This window comes from Lethenteron reissneri, chromosome 46, assembly GCF_015708825.2.
Source record: "Lethenteron reissneri isolate LAM-NWPU_2019-01 chromosome 46, ASM1570882v1, whole genome shotgun sequence".
Taxonomy (NCBI): Eukaryota; Metazoa; Chordata; class Hyperoartia; order Petromyzontiformes; family Petromyzontidae; genus Lethenteron; species Lethenteron reissneri.
In genome coordinates this window covers 5,721,429-5,737,228 of record NC_083824.1, presented here as the reverse complement: position 1 = coordinate 5,737,228, position 15,800 = coordinate 5,721,429, and the positions used below count along the sequence as shown (strand labels likewise).

General features: G+C 42.8%; 1 protein-coding gene across 1 annotated transcript; it reads left to right on the top strand.

Moving 5' to 3' along the window:
* The first annotated feature begins 7,920 nt into the window (after positions 1 to 7,920).
* LOC133354085 (uncharacterized) lies at positions 7,921 to 15,208 on the top strand. The gene is made up of 4 exons (XM_061570652.1): positions 7,921 to 8,391; positions 12,195 to 12,404; positions 12,917 to 13,178; positions 13,518 to 15,208. The coding sequence occupies exons 1-4, from the start codon at positions 8,336 to 8,338 to the stop codon at positions 13,644 to 13,646; spliced, it is 657 nt and encodes a 218-aa protein (XP_061426636.1). The 5' UTR covers positions 7,921 to 8,335; the 3' UTR covers positions 13,647 to 15,208.
* The last annotated feature ends 592 nt before the right edge of the window (positions 15,209 to 15,800 follow it).

Here is a 15,800-nt window from a genome sequence, read left to right as displayed (position 1 = left end):
CATCGTGACCTGAGTTTTATTTCCTGGCCACGGCTCACATCAGTTGTGAGTGATACCTGAACCAGTTCTCTGAGACCTCCAACCACGATTGAGGTGAAGTATGGTCAAACATTCCACACATCCGAACCTGCATACAGCAAATGGATTGATAAAGGACTCTAAAGATAGTACCCCAGTCTTACGAGAGAGCGTTGCATTATTGCTCGGTGATTCATCGTAGAAATATTGGCAAGTCATTGGGTGGCTAGCTCTTGCAAGTGGGTAGCAACTTTTCTGGATTTTCTCCGATGGTCTGGAAATTTCTAGATTTTCTGTATATTTAATAAAGTTTATTTTATGTGATACGTAAGGTAATTTAAAACGCTTGCTAAAAATTAAATCTGCGTATTGTTATGCAGTTTAACATTCAACGTGGTCATTTTACCTTAACATTTGCTCCCTTTTAGTCCCACCACTCCGACCGTCAAGTTTTGGATCGCTCATCTACTTTAATAAAATACCTCGTGCCTCCTTCACATATTCGTCTCCGTATGGAAACAAATTATCGGTTCAGTATTTTTTTTTACACAACCCCTATAAAAGCACATTGTCAGCAGCATTTCATTCGGCACGCGCAAACTCTGGACTGTTGTCGACATTTGGTGTCTCGTCAGCAGTCGGGCTTACTTTGAACCGATGCTGGTGAACTGCCCAAATTGTACATGGTGGTCCAGATGTATTGTGACCTCTCCCATTCAATCCTCTAAAACGTAATATTTTTAAAGGTTAAAAAAAATACTCAAATGAAAACAAAGGTTAGGGGTCAATTAAATGAGGGGTCACGACATCGGTACCAGCCTGTATGTAGCGACGCACCCTCCATCAAAACACGAGTCCTTAGATTGACGCATGACTGCATTATACAGAACACGAAATAAGTCGTGGAGAATTATACTTGACAACATAATTGCATAAAATACATAACTACCACTTCATACAGCCAGGTAGTTGTCGTCTTCTGAACTATTTGCCAACTGCTTTACGTTGCCATAATCTCACCTTTACAGACTTTTGGGAAAGTTCTGGATCCATGGGACGCATGCAGTTGTGCTAAATTCTGTCAATGACATATACCATGGCGACCCATACCGTTTACACGTACAGGGGAATTGAGTTTTCAGTTCCATAGAGTGTACAGCCGTTTCAATATGGGAAAAACTAAATGTTTTGTCCGTGTTTTTCCCTTGTGATGGGACTTTGTAGGATGAACGTTGAGATTTATAAGGGCACGGGGTGACAAACAAGGTATGAGGGGAGGGCACTGATAAGGGGTTGACAAGTATGCTACTATCCACAACAACTTTACACCTTTACACTATACACGGCACTACTAAAAACTACACTACTAAACACTACACTATACACCACTACTATACCATACCTGTGAACCCATACGGTTTACCCCGTAATCTTGTACATGGAAATAGTTTTCAGGTCCATACGCATATCACCGTTAAAATATGGCATTTTTTTTTGTCTATTTGTTTGTGTTTTTCCCTTGTTGTGGGACTTTGTAGGGTGAACGTTGAGATTTATAAGGGCACGGAGTGACCAATAAGGTCTGAATTGGTCTAATAAGGTAGGGCACTGATAAAGGGTTGACAGGTATGTGAGCGTGTGAGTGGGTGAATAAGTGTGTGGGTGAGTGTGTGGGTGGGTGTGTCATACATGTCAACCCATACGGTTTACCCCGTCTTTTTGTACAAGGAAATTGAGTTTTCAGGTCCACACGACGTACAGCCGTTTCAGTACGGGCAACAAATGTTTCGTCTGTGTTTCTTCCTTGTGATGGGACTTTGTAGGATGAACGTTGAGATCTATAAGGGGCACGGGTTGACCAAGAAGGTATGAGCTGGTCTGTAATAAGGTAGGGCACTGATAAGGGGTTGACAGGTATGAAATGATGATGAAGGCGTCATCACAAGAGACAAACAACGTAGTAGAGTAACAACTGCAGTAGTACTTCATATCCACGTCGTGGACGAGTTCCCATTGCAGATGACTAAATCGAAACTTTACAAACAATTAAATGGGGAAGTTAGGCTACTGCGCCAGTCATTTTTGTCGATAAGTTGTTTACCACATGCAGTTCTACTGTACACCTACACTTGCGGCGAACATCGCGAATGTGACCTTTGCCACGAGTTCGTGCGGTTAAAACGAGAAATGTAAAGTATTTAGTAACAGCAGACAAGTTGCTCAAGACAAACCGGAATACTACACATACGTATGGAAGCCCAGAGTACTGCTGCATGAAAAGGACCTTACAACAAATAAGTATAACCCGTAAAAACAAAGTTTTTCACTATAAATCCTTTATATGCGTGGCGGCTCGAGTCATCTCGTCCTCTGGCTTGAGATGGCTGCCACCTATGGGTCAGATGATTGCATTGCACCATTAAGCAATTGGTAATAAAATATAATATTTTTGTCCTAAAAAGTGTAAAATTTTGGGAAAATTTTTTCACGAACATTAATTGTCACGCACAACGAGTCTGTGTGGAAAATGTCAGCTCGATTGGATCACGGGAAGTGGGTTAAAAAACGACCGAAAGATTTGCACGGTCCTAAGCAAGCAAGTGAACTTAATATAAAGGATTTAAAAATGGTTAGAACTAAGTTTATTGTGTATGATTTAAAAAAAAACTGTAGACGTGTCAGTATTAAATATGACACTTACAAATACACTGAAGATGTATGAATATATATGTGGAAGTGATTAACAGGTTGAATTATACGTTATGTAGTTTACGTTACAGATTGACATGCACATAGTAGTCCAGATGTCTTGTGACCCCAATTAATTAACCCCGTAACATATAATTTCCTTTGCTTATTAATTTTAGTTTTCACAGCGTCATTGGTATGCATAAATGTTAAGTTTTAGATAATTAAATGGGGGTCAGAAGACATCTGAACCACCCTGTACAATTTTTAAAGTCCCTCTAATGATTTAGCCACTGCTGAATGAGTTAACCTCTGACACGTGTGCCGTAAAGAAGGGCCATTGCCCGAAACGTTGCCGATTATATTTGTTTTAATTGGCAAAATGTGAGATTTTTGTTATCTATGTCTCAAAAAAACCTCCAGGGTACTTTGCGACAAGGTATAAAGCTGAAATGTGGTGTTTATGTAGCTTTTAGGACACAAACAACAGGAACATCTGAAAATCCGAGATTTTTCATTTTAAGGCTCCCCCGAATCTCGATAATAAGTGCCCCATAAACATGTTTGTGTGTGTCATTCAGACACCGTTCAAAATATGATCGTGTTTTTTTGTTTGTTTGCTAGAGCGTTAAACATCAAATAAAAAAAAGCGAAAACCATTCTATCTTTTTTTTAGATATTCGGATTCAAGCGGTTTTGAACGAAAAAATACGCATTTTATGTTCAAATCTGAATAGTTAGCAAACGGTAAAATATAGGACCTTCTCCTCATAGAGTATTAAGTTCATTAATTTGTGTTCTTTCTAATTAAACAAGGGAATATTGAAATTGAGCAGTTTATGAATCATGTAAGCTATTTTTGTGTTTTTTGTGTGGAAAAATACACGGTTTTGGAGTAGTGTCTGATCGTCGATACAAATTGTAAGGAAAATCATATCAGGTTATTATATTTATTGAAAACTCTTGCTTGGTGAAGACAGGCTTTATGAACTAGTTTGTGATAAAGGGCGAATAGGTGTAATATTTCACGTCAGTTTCGTTATTACGATTCATATTCTTTGTGTGTGTGTAACCCTTTAAAATGTCTCGTTCTGGGGAAAATCCAGAGCTTCGGTTTTGGAAAACTTTAAGTTCATGAAAAACAGTACGGCAATGTGCCTCAACAAGGGTCGAATCGATGCGCATTTCCTCGTACGATACGGACCAGAGAAACACGGTCAACTCGTAGACAAAGGGGAACATTCTGACAAGGGCATGAGTAATATAAAACAACTTTTTTTAAACACGCTTTTAAGAAATGTACTAGTAATGGCAGAACTCCACGACTCAAGGAAATGGCCCCGAAGCTTGCCATAACGTAAGGGACCGTGGCCAATTAGATCCAAGCCGAAACATAACATGTAAAAAAATGTTTAAAAATATATATTTTTTATTTTTTTATGATAGAATATAGTATTGTCATCAGTATGACATAAGTATACCAAGTTCGCAGTCGATGCCACATTGGGAAGTGGGTAAAAATTGAGTTGCAAGATGTGAGGATACAACAACAGAGTGAGTTAATAAAAGCGTGTTATGATAAAGAAGCATTGCAGGGGACTGATGTGAGGCGTTTTTTTAGCACTTGGGGTGTGGTGTTTCTGCCATCTGTCAAACAATGGCACCTGTGACCTATCAGCTACTTGACGTTTTCAATGTCACTGCCACCTCTTGGCCAACGGTGGTTGTTGTGTCCTCATTGAGTCAATAGTATTCATGATGTTGTTAAACACATTCTTGCGGAGGGAGCTGGTAGGAACGTTGGGTTGCTCGGTCAATGGCCAGGGTCAACGGCGGCGTGGTGTATTCCGCAAATATCCCCGACTCTGAGGGCGGTCACAAGCCGGCGTGAGTAGGTTAAACGTTGAGTTTTATAAGGGCACCACGGGGTGACCAGCCCCTCCCCACCCAGCCCCACCCCTCCCACCCCCCACCCAGCCCCTCCCCACCCAGCCCTTCCCTGCACGACGGACACAATAATCCCCTGTGGGCTGGTGTAACCAGGAGGTTCCTACCAGTAACAGGACCCTGCGGGGTGGGCTGGTAGGAATAATACTTAGTACCGGTACAGGGATATCGACCGGGTATAGAGGAGTTAAAGAAAAAATTACTGTATTCTAGTGTAACGTTAATTAAAAGTTTGTTTTGACAAGAAACGCTGTGAGATTTAAAGACCCCCCAACACTACCCTCAACACCACCCCTCCCACCAGCCCTCACCACCCCCCACCACCACCATCCCCCACCACCACCTTCTGCACTAGGCCTCGCGCCGTGCTTTTCGTGCACAAATAAGGCGATTAAATGTATCTCGTCTCTGTGTTAATAAATGTTTCTTGTCTCTGTGTTAAAAAAAACGTGCTGCGTTTCAGTAAAGTAATTTTTTTTTAAATAAAGTGCTGCGTTTCATCTCTTGTGTTAATAAGCCTGCCGCACTAGGCCTCGCGCCGTGCTTTTCGTGCACAAATAAGGCGATTAAATGTATCTCGTCTCTGTGTTAATAAATGTTTCTTGTCTCTGTGTTAAAAAAAACGTGCTGCGTTTCAGTAAAGTAATTTTTTTTTAAATAAAGTGCTGCGTTTCATCTCTGTGTTAATAAGCCTGCCGCACTAGGCCTCGCGAAGCCTGCCGCACTAGGTCTCGCGCCGTGCTTTTCGTGCACAAATAAGGCGATTAAATGTATGTCGTCTCTGTGTTAATGTTTCTTGTCTCTGTCTTAAAAAAAACGTGCTGCGTTTCAGTAAAGTAATTTTGAAGCGAAGTTTAAAGTTTTGCCGTGATGCGCCGGAAGCGACGGCCATCTTGTTTAATTCACAGATCGCAGGGGGAGCGGGCGGCCATCTTGTCGGACAGGGTCATGCCAAGTGTTTGCAGTAGGGGGTGATGTTGATACACGGACGGACGGACGGACGGACAGTCGGACGGACGGACACATTAATCTATTGGTGGTCTGGTCCACTTCGTTCCTATCAGTATGAATTAATTCTATCGGCTGCGAATGCTGCTGATGAGGGTCATATGATGATGCTACTGCTAATGATGCTGCTACTGCTTGCTGACGCCCATTACGCTCCTACTGATGACGCTGACGCCAACGATACTGTTTGCTGATGATGATGTTAATGATCATGCTCATGATGTTGCTGCTGATGATGATGTTAATGATCATGCTCATGATGTTGCTGCTGATGATGTTACTGATCATGCTCATGATGTTGCTGCTGATGTTAATGATCATGCTCATGATGTTGCTGCTGATGATGTTAGTGATCATGATGATGATGTTTTCTGCTGATGCTGTTAGTGATCATGCTGATGTTGCTGCTGATGCTGATCATGCTGATGATGTTGCTGCTGATGATGTTGATGATCATGCTGATGTTGCTGCTGATGCTGATGATGTTGCTGCTGATGATGTTGATGATCATGTTGATGATGTTGCTGCTGATGCTGTTGATGATCATGCTGATGATGCTGCTGATGATGTTAATGATCATGCTGATGATGTTGCTGCTGATGATGTTGATGATCATGCTCATGATGTTTGCTGCTGATGCTGTTGATGATCATGCTAATGATGTTGATGATCATGCTGATGATGTTGCTGCTGATGATCATGCTGATGATGTTGCTGCTGATGCTGTTGATGATCATGCTCATGATCTTGCTGCTGATGTTGATGATCATGCTCATGATGTTGCTGCTGCTGATGATGATGATGCTGCTGCTGATGATGTTAATGATCATGCTGATGATGATGCTGCTGATGATGTTGATGATGATAATGCTGTTCAAGTTCAAGTTCATTTATTAGGTATAGCCCTGTGAGCCATTCAGCTCTTGAATCGGGTGCAACCGCAACAAACAAAAAACAAAAACATGAACAAAAAAAACATCTTAAAGTGAATATGTGACTAAGTGCAAAGAGAAAATCCAAGAAAAGACAGCAAAAATATTGCAGAAAAAACACCGTACACCAACGCTGTGTGCAAAAATCCCAGTGGGATGCAAGTCAAACAACAACAACAACCACAAGACAACTTAGATTAAGGCCATCAGTCTAACTCTGTACTACAACAACACAAACATGGCTAAACCAATACACTTTTCGAAATCACCAAAATAAAGCCATGAAGGCAATGAAAAAGCAATCATAGGAACTGACGGAATTTTAACAATAAATGGCATAAACAACATGTACTACCAAAACCCTGCAGCCATAGCTGGCTGCATGAGTCACTCCACAACAGCAGGAGCATCAATCGGAGTATTGTAATTTTTCAATGCACCTTTAAGATCAGCACACTAAATCAAAACACAGGTCATACTTTGTAGCGATCATCCGGAGCGAAACATTTTATTTTAGGTCACTGAATAGCACTGGCAGCTAGGGGTGTACAACTCCTCTAAAGCAGTTTTGAGTGAAGATCTCATAGGTAGTGACTCAAGTTTCAATTTATTTGCAACAGCATTCCAGACCCTGGGGGCATCAATAGCAAAGGCCCTTCCTCCAGTATATGTACGGCAATAGGGAATATTAAGCTGGTAAATGAGTGTAGACCTTAGGTCAAATTTGACAATGATATTGCTGATTTAAAGCTTTCGTGACTGCAGGGATTCATATTCTTGGTTCTTTCAGTAAAGTCACGTAAAAGGGAAATAATAAAATAATAATAAATATAAAACAATAAAATTATCACGACGTTTCGACTGCACCACAAGCAATCATCATCAGGCGTGAAATCCACAGCAAGAAAATGTGTGGATTTCACACCTGATGACGATTGCGTGTGTTGCAGTCGAAACGTCGTGATAATTTTGTTGTTTTATATTTTTGTTATTTTATTATTTCCCTTCTACGTGACCTTACCGAAAGAACCAAGAACACGATGCTATTGCTGCTGACAAACATGCTATTGTTGGCGTTGCCGTGACGCGATTTCCCGTAAATCGCGTCACGGCGTGACGCGATTTCCCGTAAATTGCGTCACGGCGTGACGCGCCAGTCTCGCGGGGCGGGGCGGGGACTCTCGTGATTGGTTGAGGCCGGCGGCGGTTGGCGGCTCGACCAATAGCAACACGCGGCACGTTTGAGTGACGTACGCCCCGCCCTCCCAGTAACCCCGCCCCCTCAGTGACCCCGCCCCCTCAGTAACCACGAGTGGGTTGACCGAGCGAGTTGCTGATCAGACGTGGGAAGTCGTCTTTGTTGCTTCTTGTGTAGCTGCAACTCTGTGTCTGGATTTAAAGCTTTCGTGACTTAACGAATCCATACTCTTTGGTTGTTTCGGTAAGGTCACGCAGTTAGAAAACTAAGCCAAAGCAGAAAATATTATATCACGACGTGTCGATCGCTTGTGTGGCGATCGGACCGTGATATTTTATTTTTGTTTTGTTTTAGTTTCCTACTTGCGTTTCTTTACCGAAATAACCAAAGGGTGAGGTGATCGAGCGAATTTTCTCGCCGTTCTTTTGAATCTCTTCCGTCGATCGGGCCTCTTTTGCGAGGTCTTATAGTTTTTGCTCGGTGTTTTGTTTTGTTGAGGAAAGCAACAGCAGTATTGTAGTTTGAAAAATACGCCTGCGCCGAAATGACAACCGACACCCTGACCGAGTTATCCAAGAACTTGCGTAACCCCCAGAACGGGTAAGAAGGTGGCTTCTTTGTTCGTGGGTTTCCTTTTGTTCGCTTTACCACGGCGTCCACTTTAAACGGGACGACGACGACGACAAACTCGTGGTATTTGCTCTCTAAAATGGTGACCGCGTCTCTGTTGTTACAACCCCCACCCCCCTTTTGCGTCGTTCTTGGGTGTCATCGTTAGGGGATGGTGAGGGCCGCCACCACGATGTGGCTTTTTGAGAGAGACGGCAACTCACTCGCCTTGCTACAACACAGTCGTAGTTTATATCCAGACCTTTGACGCCTGCTGTACGTTTAAATAATCTGCGTGTTCTTTTGTGTCTCTCGTCTCTGTCCCCGTCGGGTTTTTCTCCAATTTCGCTTCCGCATTTAGAATCGAGACACGCACGCGGTGGGTTTTTTTAAATTAAAAAATAATTATTTGGCTGCTATACATGATAATGAAAAGCCTTTTTGCGAGTTGAAGCTATCGTTTTGTGATGGCCAGGTCTGCTTCTGAAGAAAAAAAGCAAAGGGACAGCGCTGGTAAAGTGAAATAATAGAAAAGTATTGACAGATGTGGAGGAAAAACTAATTAATTGGCAGCTTTGCCACCTCAAACGCATTCCCCGTGAGACGTTCACACGGCTCGCGTAGTTCGTGTGTATTGACAAAGCAAGTCAATGTGTAATATATATTTAGTTTAATATACAATCCCTTACATGGCGTGAGAACGTGGCGAATTGTGACATCGTGGCGCAAAGATGGATGACGGGCGGGGTCGTTTGTGGGCCCTCTTCGCCAGCGCCTCTGCGTGGCGGAGACTGCGAAGTGAGGCGACATTGGAACTTCCTCACTCATCGCTTTCACATTGGGTCATAGGGCCCCACGGGCTCCGATCCACTGCTGGCTTGAGACGTCTTCCTGGCAACATCGCCCCCCCCCCTTTAACGCCGTTGTGCGCTGTGGCATCCGAAATCTCGCGTCCGCACGCGAAATTGGTCCCAGTTGGGCGCTCCATCTCCGCGGGGCATGTTCCGTTCCGGTTTGGTGGACGGTGATCTAAGAATGGCTTTTGAGGGAGAGGAGAGGGATCAATGGATGGGGGAACGTGTGTCCTAGAGGACGTGGCAACGGAGATGGAGCGATATAAGTATAACCCGTAAAAACAACGTTGTTCACTCTAAATCCTTTATATGCGTGGAGGCTAGAGTCCTCTCGTCCTCTGGCTTGAGATGGCTGCCACCTATGGGTCAGATGATTGTCTGCAGTATTAAGCAATTGGTAATTAAATATTTATTTATTTTTCCCTAAAGAGTGTAAAATTTTGGAAAAAATTTTTCACGAACATTAATTGTCTCACACAACGAGTCTGTGTGCAAAATGTCAGCTCGATTGGATCACGGGAAGTGGGTTAAAAAACGACCGAAAGGTTTTCACGGTCGCAAGCAAGCACGCAAGCAAGCAAGCGAGCTTAATATAAAGGATTTAAAAATCGGCTCGCGTACGGGCGCCCGGGTGTTTTTTGGTAGGTGTCGTGATGGGTGGCGACAGCTTTCAGTGATGTGACCTTAGGCCAGCGGTTGATTAGACGTCACTGATTGGTGATGGGAATCAACTCGCTTGTTACAGGAGCCAGGTGCGTGACTGGCATACATATGGACTTTGGTACAACCCTTAGGGGTTTTATTTGTTATCAAGTCGCTTACAGAAGCACGGCTTGATAATGAAATGCCTACATATTGGATACTATTTACGGGATGAACAAGAGAAAACCTTAAAAAAAGCCGTCATGGGTATTTTCAGTTTTAATTACGTGTTATTTTCCTACCCTATGGGTTAAAGCCATGTCGAGCACGCAGTGTTGGGTTATCTTAAAACTCCATACAACACGGCAATGATACAATTGGGGGTTTTTTGTACAAGTTTCTCGGAAATGTCATGGCCGTGAATGTACAGAATCCAATACGTGTGTGAGTCATGGAAGCCACAGTGGATTAGACATGAACCGAAAGTTCCCCTTGAATGTTCCATTGTATTAATAAAGCCACGGCTCTGTGTCCATTGTGCAATGCGTGTTTCTCACCCATAGGCGCTTCAAACTCAGTCGTGTTAGCGAGAGACGACACTTCACTTGCGTGTACATATGGCACTTAAATTGTTTTTTTAGACTCGTGGGTTCATTGAACTCGTTGACAATCTCAAATATCTGGACGTTATCCTCGGCTCCAAAATAAATGTTCCATGCTCGCAAAAGAACAATTTTAAGGGGAAAAAATTGGTCTATTGTATATATTCATTAATTGTATTTCCCTCTGTCTCACGAGTGGATATTGACCCTCCACGTTTCGAAACGTGCGTGTGAGAGTATTTGGTTGCCTTACATTTCCACATGATGATAAGCCACTTTATTGAGCTATCATTTGTGACAGCTATATAGCAGCTCAGTGGGACTTACCTGGTTAAAATAAAAAATAGTTTAATTAACAACACACCACTGTGATCTTTAAACGTAAACCTGACTCCTCTTGGTACTCGGCAAATTGCGTAATTGATCATCGTTCAACCTCAAACTACCAAAACAAATCGAACATTTTCGTCTTTCGGCGCAGTCCCCACATCACGTTGCCCAAGAAGCTCCTTGCCAGTTCCGCTTTAACATACCCAGAGTGATATTTAGCCACAGTGAACCATTTCGTTTTGGAACGACCTCGCTTTCATGGTTTTCGGTATAACATATCTCCCTTTCCTGGCTTTTTAAAATGTTTCCTTCATTTAAGATGTCCCTTGGGGTCGGTGAATCCACTGCGTTATGTAATGTGTTTCTGTGTTGCCTGCCAGTGTTACTTGAATGGTACATGGCTTGAATCCCCCCCCGAATGCGTTTCTACTCAGTGTCTGCAATGCTAAAGATGTATTCGCTACTGTTTCTTTTCACCAAGGCCCTCCACGGGATCAATCTTGCTGAGTGTTTCTTACCTGCGGAAACAAATTCAATACCTCTGACTAAAACATAAGAGGCACATGTGTGTTGTGTCTGTGGTCACATTTCTAAATACATTACACATGTCTCATTGAGCCCGAGTGACAAATGGAAGGGCCCATGGTATTGGATGGTCCACTGCTAGCTGTAGGGAGGTAATCCTGTACAAGAGAACTTAGTGTTTACTTAAATTATTAAAACGTTGGTAACGGCCACAGGAGATGGAATTTCTGAGTAATTTATTAATAATTGCTGTTTGCCATGAAGTCACAGGACAGGGTGGCTCATTGCCACACCCAACCGTAATGTTGAGTGATTCACCATTACATTACTCTGTGAAAATCTCAAATATTTGTTTTCATTTCCTTAAGCATTTTCGGTAACCCCCCTCCCTCCAAATGTTTACATTTGAACTACGGCTGCGTCATTTCCGCAAGATAGGTTTATTATCACCGTACTGTACAACTGGTGGCCTGTGGCCAAATCTGTCTGGCAAAGGCTGTGTGGTTAGACTGCCGAGTGCGCCGAGATATATATATGACATTGTGACAAATGGCTTAATAGCTAATCGGATTCCTCCAGTCTAAATAAATATTTTGATATATTTAGAAATGTTGGATGATTGGACAAGGGAAAGAAATGAGATAGAGCAGGCGACACGAGATAGAATAGTGACATGAAAAAGGAGTGGCACTGAGTCGTACATATTAGTGGTCACATCCGCATCATGCAATCACGCGACCGACCACAACGCCAATTTTATTGTGGCCCATCAGAAAAAATTGAACGAAACCTGCTGCACATCTCGTACAATGTGCGCGCCTTTCTGTCTTTCCTGATGTAGGAATAATTTGAACACATTCAAGAAAGATAAAAAGGTGAACGTGACCAACAAGAGCGAGGTCAAGAAGGACTTCATTGCTTTGAAGGATTCGAGAGACTTCAAGACGGAGCTGCGGAAGGTGGTGAAGAAACATAACAACAAGAAGCTCCTCCTAAAAAACTGTCCCGACTTCCCATTCACGGTGTGCGGCCAAGAGGGAACCAACTACAGGTGAACACAGCGTAGCGGTGTCTTGGTGTGCATGTCGAGGACCATCAGTGGGGCTGATGAGACTGCGTGAATGGACGCTCTTTGGCAGAATCGAATTCAAGTGTGGACTCTGGTGTACGAGGTGTCCACTAAACCCTTTGAAGTTTGCGGTTCGTGCAGATTGACGGTGTAAACATGTAAACATGCTTTGTAAAGGTTACCATTGGTGCAAAATGATGGTTGATGCCACACTCCTGCATGATGTACATGCAAAGGCCTCCATCAATCCACTGCTGGATGAGGGCCTCCCCACACTATAGATGTCGTGGACTTTATTTTATTATCATACTTTGCCACACTGGTTGGTGTAGGCTGGTTACAATGACTGCATAGAAAACGACCTTGTTGGTTCTTAGTGCTTTGAAAGATGCTAAAAAAACTTGGTTGTTAATGTCATCTCAATTCACTTGCTCATTCTTGCATCCCCGAATGGACACGGCATAAAAGAGCTGCTTGATGTGTTTCCTACGCAGGAATATCACTTCGATGATGGGCGCCTGGAACAGCCTGTTTCTGGAAAAGGAGCAGGACATGACGGTGATCGGCTGCTTGGACAACGTGCCATCGTTGGCATTGGGTCTGCAGTGGGTCGTGCTGGTGACGGAGGACGGTGCTGTGTACGGTTACGAGAATGAGTGCATGTGCAGGTTGGCGAGTAGTGTTTGGAACCTCTTCCTGGAGGGCCCTCGGTTCGGTGGGAAAATGTACAAGATGGACTTGAGTGACGTCCCACAGGTGAGAACCATGAGGCTGTCCTGTAGTTATTCTCTGGGCCAATGATTGATTTCTTGTTAACTTTGATCACTACACCATCAAAAGGTTGCTTTGAATTGTCAATTCCATAATCACATTTCCCCAATTTGTAAGTTAAAGGAGTCCTATGTTAACCTAATGGTTTAATACAACTATAATGTGTTTAAGCCAGGGTAATCTATTATGGAGGAAAAACAGGTTTTCCACCTTAATGATATAGCTTGTAAAAATGCTATTGTATTTGCAATGATTCACTGTTATTACAACTTGTATTTGAAGTGTTTTATGTAAATTTGTACTGTATACTCCGTTTTAACACAGGATTCTAAGGAGTTTGATAAAGCTTGCGAAGATATGGGCATTCAATCAAGAGATCCTGAGGTTGAGAAATACATGAAAAGTTTAGAAAGTAAATTTGATGAAATGGAAGATTTCTTTGCGTCATTGTGAATCTGATTGAAACGACATTCTATGCTTCTGACTGACTAACCATCAGAAGATAGAGACGACAAAGCCACCATTCAATACGCATAATTCCAGCCACCTCCAGATACAACTCGTGGAAACGTGTCGAAGTTAAAGCAAAGCCTGTCGACGTCGCTGCCTGTCAATACAAACATTGCAATGTCGGAAAGCTGCAACACGACCTTGCATGGAAGAGACACCTGCATTTCACCCTTTTATAATATTCTCTTTATTCAGGATTGCGTTCGTCGCGATGTGATGCACTTTTCCACACACAACATATCTGGCCATACTTTAAAGTCGGAGGAAAATGGGACGAAACTATCCATGGTCCACCTGTACAGTCTTTCATGTGGATAATTTAAGTTTTTGCTCACGTTTGCACATTCTCCAGCTTACTGGGCGTTCTTGTGGTGGTTGTAAAATATCTACTTAGCTCAATAGGCCTTACCATCTGGAATAAAGTCTGACTGATTGTCCTTAATATCTTTATATAGTTTTGAATATGCGATGCTCACATATGCGGTGCTCAACCAGAATTAATGCACCTGTGGAATAATGCCTGTTTTGTCACGCTAATTCTAGGGAGTATTTTTTTGGGGGGTTTTACTCCGTTCTGGTGTTTCTCTGACCCATTACGGCCAATTGCCTTGTTTGACCTGTGGGCTGGTGGCCAGGTGCGCACGAAGTGGCTCGTGTGCTCAACAAAAGAAAAATGGATTAGCATTGTGACTGCTCACAGCGCGGGGCCAGAGGGTGATGGGCAATGGGGGGGCCCATGCCCTTTGTTGGAGGAAATTGGTGAGTGGATATCACCCAAGGCAGGTGTTTACAGTGTTGATGGGCTGTCTTTTGTTACACTAACCAGAGGTAGACATTGAAGACCAGTGTCACCGTGGTATTTTAACAGGATGCCACGCGTGCTGTCGCGATCTAAACTTTCACAAAATCGAGCAATTGTCCGCATTATACTCCCGTTAGGGGAAAAAGAATCAATCGAATACTGACAGGTGCTTTGAGACTGGAGCTCTGTTAGAGGTAATTAAAGTAAAATTTCTACGTTGGCTTTTTGTGACCAATAGCATTCACAACTGGGTTTTTTGGGTTGAGTCGTGTGTAAAAAAAAAAATGTTGTAAACCCTCCTCCACCCGAGACGGCCAATCCGTGAGTGTCAAGTGAACAAGCATGACGCTTTTGAGAAGTAATTTTCATTTAATAAAAGTGTTGCAGTGAAGCACGTGATGCTCTTATTCCACTTGGCAAATGAAACGTGCTGACGCAGTAATGCGCTTGTCGCGTGTGTTCACTTGACACTTGGTAATTGGCTATGTCCGGTCGAGGAGTCTATGCCACGATTTTTATTCACGATCTAACCCAAAAAACCCAATTGTCAAACGTAATCAAAGTTTTCATGAATGCATTTTAGTGGATGCTTTTTTTTGTATGCACTGTACGCAGTCCATGTCAAGTGTTATGTGAATATTACATCCATGTGTACAGGAAATGACTTTATTTTTATTTTGCAGATGAATAAAATTTGCAAAGATGTGTGCAGGGGCATTTTCTGTTGAGCGTGAGAACTGGTGTTGACCATATTCTTGGTTCTTTCGGTAAAGTCACGTAGAAGTGATTTAATAAAATCCCAATCGGTAGCTGGGCATGGTTCACTGAACCCTTTTTGAAGTCGAAATGTGTTCCCCAGCCCTCTTTATTTTGTAGCCAAAGTGCTGGGCATTTAAGAGGTTTCACGATAGAATATGTACATCTTAATCCGTAAAAAATATCTTTACAAATGGACACGAGCATAAACTTAAGAAAATGTAAAAGTGGATTTTTGAATCCTAATGATATTTGAATGCCAAACTTCTGAATATATGTCGTGAAGCTTTTCAGTTGACAAAATCGTCCTGTCTGGGTCATATCAGGGCATCGCTCTCTGCCTTGTGTTGGCGAACTGGACCCGGTAGATCTGTCGCCGAGATACACGTGTGTCCTTAATTCAGCAAGGTGAGAAACCCATTGAGCTGACTTCCAAGATATGTTAATAACCTCTCCTTGTCCACAGGAGTTGGGTTCAATCCCGACCCTGACAGCTGTATATTAGGAGTTGTGTCTCCCGTGGTCGCGCGGATTTTCCT